Source organism: Oryctolagus cuniculus, chromosome 12 (assembly GCF_964237555.1).
Source record: "Oryctolagus cuniculus chromosome 12, mOryCun1.1, whole genome shotgun sequence".
Classification (NCBI taxonomy): Eukaryota; Metazoa; Chordata; class Mammalia; order Lagomorpha; family Leporidae; genus Oryctolagus; species Oryctolagus cuniculus.
In genome coordinates this window covers 40,157,548-40,165,977 of record NC_091443.1, presented here as the reverse complement: position 1 = coordinate 40,165,977, position 8,430 = coordinate 40,157,548, and the positions used below count along the sequence as shown (strand labels likewise).

Genomic DNA, 8,430 nt, shown 5'->3' with positions numbered 1-8,430 from the left:
CACACACAGATGCACAGATGTACAGTGCAGGCCGCTGTGGACGGCAGCTTTAATCCCTGCCCGGAAATTAGTTTTGTTCTGAATGCAGCTTGATTTCCTGCCATATGTCAAAAGGTCGCTTGGAGCATGGGATAAGGCACTAGACAGTCCTGGCAGTCCCCGGGGCCCCTCCCCGCTCCATTCTGCATTTGGTGCCTGAGCCCAGTGCTGCCAGTGTGCTCTGAGCTGTCGTCTTCTCCACCTAAGCAAGGAGCCTTGGAGGCAGAGGCCAAGACTTGCTCATCCCTCGGCTTGGAGGATAATGGCTCTTTCTAATGCAAGCAAGCGGATGGGACTGAGTCCACTGCGCTAGGAACGTGAATAACACCCAGCTGCACTGTCTGTGAAGCTTCCTCAAAATGGGGAAACAGCCTAGGATGTCCCTGCGCAGGTCCCCCTGGTGGGGAATGCCTCTTGGGCATGGTTCTGGCGGGAGTTGCAATCTCTGACCTTTCTTGCCAAATGAAACTTCAGCTACACCTCGGGCATGTTCGCGAGAAGCGGCAAGGGGATGAAAGCAGAAGGCGTCTCTGACTCACTTCTAACTGTCACGGCTTAATCACTTCCAGCAGCAGCAGCAGTTTCAGTGCGAATCTCGGAAGCACCCAGCCTTCAACATTTCCAGGGCTCCGGGGAGGATCTTGAAATTGCTTAGACTAGTGTGTCCAAGCAAAACCCTTTCATGGGGCCAGCGCTGTGGTATAAGGGTAAAGCTATCACCTGCAAGGCTGGCATCTTATACGGGCGCCAGTTCGAGTCCTGGCTGCTCCACTTCCGATCCAGCTCTCTGCTATGGCCTGGGAAAGCAGTAGAAGATGGCCCAAGTCCTTGGGCTCCTGCACCCTCGTGGGAGACCCAGAAGCGGCTCCTGGCTCCTGGCTTCAGATTGGCGCAGCTCCGGCCATGGTGGCCAACTGGGGAGTAAACCAGTGGATGGAAGACCTCTCTCTCTCTTTCTCTCTCCCCCTTCCTCCCTCCCTCTCTCTCTCTCTCTCTCTCTCTCTCTCTCTGTAAATGTTTTAAATAATAAATAAATATTAAAGAAAGAGATACCCTTCCATCTGGAAGAGCTTATTCCGTGTGACCCAGGAAGGAAATCCCTCCTGCCGGATGGGCAGGCAGGACTCAAGGAACAGAGCCAGGAAGTGGCCGACGTGACTTCCTGTGTCCTGGTGTCACTTGCCTCCTTCACAGGGCTCCCTTCCTTCTTCCCATCCTGGCAGGACTTGGAGCTTCTTGGAGAAAAACCAAGACGTCTAAGACCAGGCTCTCCTGCCGAACCCTCCTCCGTGAAAGCCGGCGTTCCTGCTTAGAGACTTGAAGAAGGCTGTCTACTGGTTACGAGGCTTCCATTCTAGCATTTTGTTAGGGAGCTCCAGGCCCCTGATTGCCATGATGGGAAGAAAGTGGGTTTAAAAGAAAAGGAAAAGAGAGGAGTGGAGGAAGAGAGGCACTGAAGAACTGGGAACTGGGGTGGCCTTCGGAACTGAACCAGACTCAGCTTCCTTGGGATTTGTGCTGCCGGGGGAGGCCGTGGGAGGGGAAGGAGCTAGGCCCAAGTGGGTCAGAGGTGGCCGCTGCTGCCCTGACCATGGACAGTGATGCCGACATGGGAGCTGACCTCTAAGGGGGCTGAGGAGACGCAGGCCACGCGGCTGTGTCCTGTTTTGCCGCCCGCCTAGCCCAGAGCTTGGAGCAAAGGTGTACGGGATACAGGCACAAACTCAATGGCATTATGGGAGAAGTCATTTCTGGCCAAGCAGGAATCACTAAGGAAATCATCCCAAAGTAGGGAGCCAAGTGTCCAACCCTTGTTGAGTGTGGAGGTGTGAGTCTCTCTCCTACCCCCAGCTGGCCTCCCCCACTTACCAGCTGTGAGCTGGGCCTAATGGACATGCACGTGTGCCATCACCAAAAACCTAGTGTTCAGGTGCTCCAGGATGGACAAGGGATTCCCGGGAAGAGCCTGTGGTAGAGGGGCCCACAGTGCTGGCTCCAGGACAGGGCTGGCACTGACCACATGGCTGTAATGCTTTTTCTATGTATTGGCTCCTTTTGGTCTAAGGGAGGTGACCATCTGTGGATCGGGAGAGGGGTACTGTGAAAGAATGGCAGTGTAGTTTAGGTGTAAGCAGTGGACACAGTTGTATGCACCACTTTGCCTCTGCAGAATGCCAGACACCTCACTGTTCTTTCTACTGACACGAGGTGCGTTGTTGGTTGAAGGCATCCGCTACAGAGCATCTAAACCCAACTTGTACAAGCTACTAATTCCACAGACTTACAGAATCCTCAAGCCTCGATTTTGTTTATACCACAGCCAGTAACCAAATAGGCAGATCACTTTTAGAAGATGTTTAACCACCTGCAAACAAGCAGTGTATTAAGTAAACTACCTTCCTCTCTAGCGAGGTGACCTTGGCCAGGACAGCTTCTCTGGACTTGTTTCACCCACTGTGCAATCCAGGCAGCTGTGTGATAGCTTGTGTTTCTCTTCAGCACGACGTGCCTGGCACCCTGTTCGGCGTTTCACAGGGATGGTTTTGTGCAACCCTCCCGACAGTCCGAGTAAACGAGGAAGCCAAGGCCCACAGGTGAGCACCAGGTGAGCACCTGCTACCAAATGCCAGTCTGTCCCCACTGCCTGCTTCCTCAAACAGGAGGTGAGCACATCCCTCCCGGCGCAAATGACGGCCTCACGGGGAGGCTGGGCTTCTGGAACAGCTCAGACGAAAGGGATGAGAGACAAGGGAGTATCTTCCAGCCACAGGCCGAGAGGCTTCTGTCACTCCAAGCGTGAGACTGGCGTTTCCTCTCACACCTACTCCCGCCTCCTGCCTCCCTGCCTCCCGCCCAGAGCCTGCAGAGGGGAAGCTGGGGGTGTGGCGCGAGCAGCTGCTGGGGGACAGAGCCCCAGTGCCAGCTGCAGCAAGTGCACCCCACAATTCCACCTGCACCTCGCTCTGAAAATCGAATGCCTCTCAGAATAGGAGCCCCGGCAGCAGCCCAAGGAAAACAATCCGGGTAACTCTGTAAAAATCTCTTTAATAAATATACATCTCAGAAGTACCAAAATAATTACTGACAAAATACACTATGTACACTATGTACAGGAGGGCGACCCCGGACCCCACAGCACCGAGAGGCCTGACCACACACGGGGTTGTTCGGGGTCACAGGATCCCCCCAGGATTGGCCACCAGGTCCAGGTGATCTACCAGGAGCAAAATAAATAAAACGTGGTCCTTTCACGAGATTTTGGATAATCGTCCCCAAAGCCCCCACCAGAACGAAGTGTAAGCGGTGTTTTTCCTCTGGATTCTAATCTTTCTTCTCCCCGAGGCACAGTTCACAAAAACAGCCGAACGCGGGCCAATCCACCACAGTTGAGCGCTTCGGGCCGGGAAGACACCCCTGGCATTTTTTTTCCTTTTTCCTTTTTTTTTTTTTAGAAAAATAAAACTCTCTTTTTGTACAAATATACAAGTCCACGTGCTTTCCAGGCGCCTGGTGCTCACAAGGTCAGGCGCTGGCCTCCGAACACGCAGTCATCATAGGGCAGCTGGAAGAAGAAGAGGAGAGTAAACCTCCAAGGCCCAGCCCGGGGCTGCAGGCCGCAGGCCAGGGCCCTGGCTGCGACTGCAGCTCCGATCCCCCCACCCGCCGTGCAATGAACTTGACAGGCTGAGTGCATTTCCCTTGAAGGATTTGCTGCTTAAAGAAGGGTAAGCTACTTTTATTTTTATTGGGGGGGGGGGGTTCTATACAGTCGGAGAGCTCTATCCAATATCCCAGGGCTGCTCAAGGGAAGGGGCCTGGCAGGGTAGGGGATGGGGCTCACCTCGTCCTCCGTGCCGTCCGACTCCGTGTCACAGCTCTCCTCGTCCTCACTCTCGGGCAACCTCTGGAGGTTCTCCAAGGTCAGCTGGCCCAGCTGCTGCTGGATCCGGGTGCTGGGGCGGCCCCATGTGAGTTGGTACGGGGAGTAGCCCTGGTAGGTGACCCGGTTGACATCGGCCCCGCACTTCAACAAGAGCGACACCAGGTCCGGATTCTGCAGGTCCACGGCGAGGTGGAGGGCCGTGCGCCCATTGCAGGGTTCCTAGAGCCAAGAGGAGTGTGAGATGCTTAGGAGGCGTCTGGCATTCCTGCGTGCAGCCAGTGTGGCTGACATGTTGCTGGCAAAGAGCAGCACTCCACCTGGCTCGTGAGGCACTCACCTGGGCGTTGACATCAGCACCCCAGGACACCAACAGCTCCACAATGCCCAGGTAGCCGTGGATGGAAGCCAGGTGCAGACACGTGTGGCCTAGACGGACAGAAGGAAGAGAGCATCACCACCTGTTTCACCGTCCCCCTAGTCACTCATGGGACAAGCACATGTGGCCCCTGAATTCTAAGGAGCCCGAATCTGGGTTCTGAATGAACATTCCAGCAGCCTGAGACAGGCGCTTGATACTCATTTCCTCCTGCTTTCACAAGCTGGGAGTTTAAGCTCTGCCCTGCACGCCTTAGGCCAGCCCGCCTCCCCCGCGCCGCCCGCCTGGGACAGCACAGCGTACCGTTGTAGTTGATGGCCTGCAGAATGGAGTGCAGGTGCTGGGCCGTGCAGGTCTGCTTGAGGACGCCCACGCTGGCCAGGCAGCCCTGCTCGCAGGCAAGGTGCAGCGGAGTGTTTCCTCGAAAGTCCCGCAGCTCAGGATCACAGCCAGCTTCCAGCAGTGCCTCAGCAATTTCTGGCTGGCTAGTGATGACAGCCAAGTGGAGCGGCGTCTACGAGTGGGAGAGCGAGCACAGATAAGCCTCGGCGCAAAGTCGTCCTCCGAGTGCCCCTGAGCCGCAGACATCTCCCGGGGGTGGGTGCTGCTCCTCCCAGACAGGGACAGGGGGCCAAAGACCAGGGCCCCGGGTGGGTCGCAAAGACCTCACCCAATCCGTGGGCTTTTAACTCTGCAGGAGACCGGCTTATTGGAATGTGAAAGGCCAGGGCAGGTAAGGACCTGTGGCTGTTCTTTCAGAGAGCTAGGGGTGGGGAGGACTGTGCCACATCGACTGCATCCCGAGGTCACAGAGGGCACAGGGCTGGGGACGACAGGCGCACCTGCTGCAGGTTGTTCTGGAAGTTGAGGAAGGCCAGGTCTCCCTTCACCTGGCGAATCACTTCCATGGTCAATGCCTTCTCTTCATGGATGATGGCCAAGTGGAGGAACCTGCAGGCCAGAGAGGGGAAAACCCCCCGCAAGGGGCGGTGAGCGCACTGCGTGGGGCCCCGGGGAGGCGCGGCCTGCGGGGGATTGCGCAAGGCCGGGGTTTCTGGAGCCGGGGCCGCGGTGTTTTCCGCGGGGTTATTATGAGCTGAGTGTTCCTGGCAGGCGCCCAGGGACTTTCCGGGCCCCGCCCCCCCCGCGGCGGCGCCGGCCAGGCCGCCCCGCCCTCCCGGCGGCCCGGAACGCCCTGTACTTCCCCCGCCGGCCGCGCGGCGCCCGCCCGCCCGCCCGCCTTATGCAACCCGGGACTCGGCGTCCCTGCCGCCGCGCCGCCCCCCGCCGCGAGCGCCGGGCTGCGGGGTTCGGGGTGTGCGGGGACGGGGCCGTCCACGCCCTTCCCCGCCGGCCCGAGGAGCCCCCAGAGGAGCCCCGGCCCGCGCGCGGCCGCCCCGCAGCTTTGCGGCAGACTCGGCGGCGCTGCACGGCCATCCCCCCCCTCCAGCCCGGCTGTGCTGCAGCCCCGGGGCCCGCGCTGCAGGCCCGGCCGCCCCCCGCCCGGCCCGCGGCCCTCAGCCCCCCGACACTTACGAGTCTCCGTCCTCCGTGAGCTGCTGCCTCCAGGGCTCGGCGGCGCGCGGCGCCTCCTGCGGCTCCAGGCGGATCTCGCGCAGCTCCTTCACCATCTGCTCGTACTCCTCGTCCTTCATGGAGTCCAGGCCGCTGTCGTGGCGGTCGTCCAGCAGGCGCTCCTTCTTCAGCGCGTCCCGGGGCCCCTCCATGGCCCAGTCCTGAGCGTGCTCGGCCGGCTGAAACATGGCGCTGCTCCCCAGGTGCTCGGCCGCGGGCTGCGCGCTGGCGTCCTCGTCCTGTCGCCGGCTCCTGGCGGGCGGCGCGCTGCGACTGTTGTGGGCTCGGCAGCGCCGCCGCGCCGCCCTATAAACGCTGGCGGGGAATTTCTCTGGGGGCGGGGTCAGGCGCGGGGAATTTCCAAGCCAGTCAGACCAGAAAAGAGAACTGGCTTGGTCCTCTGCTAGGGGAAAAAAAAAGGCAGCCTAAACTCCGAGCCGGGGTTCATCGGAGAAACTCCCTGGGATGACCCACCGGGGTCATGTCCAGGGAACTTCTCGCTGCGCGCTGAGTGGCTGGAAAGTCCTCCGGGCCCGGCGGCCGCCGCCGCCCCGGTGCTTCCCTGCGGACCGCGCGCGGCCAGGCCGACCCTGCAGGGCCCTCCTCTCTCCCTGGGGTTTCCCACGGCCGATTGCACTCGGGGTCGTCTGCTGCAGGGATCCCGAGGACACAGACCTGCCGGGCCGTTCCTCTTTGGGGTTTGCCGCCCAGCCGGTCCTTTCCGTTTTCTCGGATCTTGCGGAAGCGCAAGAGTGGAAACGGTGGCTGGCCGTGGGGGTTTGTCTTCCCCAGAGTTGGGTGCAGTTCGCGGGCGGCCCCTGGGTTCCCGCAGATTCCCGGCCCTGTAGGGTGCAAGCGCTCCTGGCGTCCCGACCCCCTCGGGGAGAAGCTGGGTTTTAAACCAAGTCCCGTCCTGGGGACTAACAGGCCTGTCGGCTGGGGGAGGGACAGATCTCGCCCTGCGAGGGGTCAGCGCTCAGTGGGGCCTCAAGGGTTTGCTTTTTGTTAAGCAAGGAGTTCGTCTTGGTGGGAGGGGTTGCAGGTAACCTTGCAGTAACGAAGTTCATGGTCTGTGCTGCAGGAAATGGATCCTGAGCCTATTTCTGAGTGCCCAGCTGAGCAATTTTTCAGCATTGGGAGGAGCCTGACCAATGGGTGGCAGTTAGTGTCTTACCCAGGATTGGGCCTGAAAGATGGCCAAGAGTAACTGCCAGGCCCCCCGCGGGAGGTTCCAGGCGGCTCCCCCGTGTGCTCTGGGAGAGGGCAGTAGCTGGAGCCATTCCTGCAGTGCCACTCTTGAGAGAATCCCCTGGCTTTAGAGAGGTTATGCTCCGGCCCCCGAAGCGGCAGACTGGGCTGAATTCAACTACTTCTGGAATTGGTGCAGGTAATCAAATCGGCTTTGATCGGCTTTGAGCATGAGCTCCAGGGGCCTCTGCAGAGGTTTCTGGAGGTTGTGGCAATCACCTTCGCCTTACTGATCAGGTACAAAGCAACCCTTGCCTCTCCTCGGATCTCCACCTGTTCCCCCCATATGGAACATAGGGGATAGGGTCACTAGGACAAAATATGAGGGCAAAAAAGTAAAATCAAGAAATAAACCCCTCAGTAGTAATGGTCACATGTTAGAGTGAGAACTTCCCAGTAGAGACTGCAGTGTCTGCAGGCTTAGGAACCGCACACACGGGTTTATCAAGGCAAGGTCGCACAGTGATGCAGGCAGGAGGCCTCGGTTCCAGGGTCAAAGTCACTGCGCACTGGCTGCACAAGTCAGTAAATATTTTTTGTAGTGTACTTGTTTTATATACTAATGGGATTGGATTGAAGGCTATTTAAGTTCTTTTCCAGCTTAGAAACTGTATCACTTGTCCAGGAAAGCAATTCTAGCTCTGTTTTTTGAGGCCCTTAGACATCCCACGGCATGTACATCTTTGGAAGAACTCTGGCATTTTGTGCATCATGATGTTCTCAGGAAGAATCTTGTAAGGCAGGTATAAGTCTTACTTTCCTAAAAAGAAGCTCAAATGCATAGAAATAGACCCTGTTTATCTCCTTCTTATCCCAGTATATTAGTGGTTCAGCCAAAGTATTGCAGTAGCAACATTTTTGGAAACACACTGTGAAAATGAGACCGAATACACTATAATCTGGAATATACTCAAAGTAGTTCCCACTCCAGCTTTAGATAAAAAAGGCAAACAGTCCTCTCTCTAAAAAATGTGCAGAAATGTCTAACTCTAAAGGCCCTACTTAGAAAGGTCACTTCCGAAGAAGTTTGGGGCTGCAGGTGTCAAAGTCATTATTTAGAAGCACAAAGTCAGTACTGAGTGTTTCAGGAATATTTTTCTTTGTGCCTCCCTTGAAGTTTTCTGTTCCTGACAGCCTTGGGGACTGCTGCTGTTTGGTCCTGATTGTTTAGTGTGACACCTAGTGGTGTTTCTTGATTGGTCACAGGGTTGAAACATCTGGGAGGTTGGGCCATACTGTGGGGATTCCCAGGGAGGTGCCTTCTGTTTTCCTGCAACCCTGGGAGATAGTTTTGAATAATGTGAACCAA

At 57.4% G+C, this 8,430-nt stretch overlaps 1 protein-coding gene and 1 long non-coding RNA gene across 6 annotated transcripts in view; one reads left to right on the top strand and one right to left on the bottom strand.

Moving 5' to 3' along the window:
• Window positions 1-3,064: 3,064 nt before the first annotated feature.
• NFKBIA (NFKB inhibitor alpha) lies at window positions 3,065-6,268 on the bottom strand. Its single transcript, XM_002718142.5, has 6 exons — window positions 5,835-6,268; window positions 5,141-5,249; window positions 4,602-4,812; window positions 4,260-4,348; window positions 3,881-4,141; window positions 3,065-3,601 (listed from the first exon to the last, which is right to left on the bottom strand). Exons 1-6 carry the CDS (start codon window positions 6,059-6,061, stop codon window positions 3,554-3,556), a joined length of 945 nt encoding a protein of 314 aa, XP_002718188.1. The 5' UTR covers window positions 6,062-6,268; the 3' UTR covers window positions 3,065-3,553.
• Window positions 3,597-8,430, top strand: part of LOC138844627 (uncharacterized) — a 79,373-nt gene continuing 74,539 nt past the window's right edge. For 2 of the 5 annotated variants that reach the window (XR_011380751.1, XR_011380749.1), the window contains exon 1: window positions 3,597-3,764. This is a non-coding gene — a long non-coding RNA (uncharacterized lncRNA). Of the gene's footprint in view, window positions 3,765-6,413; window positions 7,359-8,430 lie in introns of those variants that run through there. The other 3 variants (XR_011380752.1, XR_011380750.1, XR_011380753.1) reach the window with 2 other exon arrangements.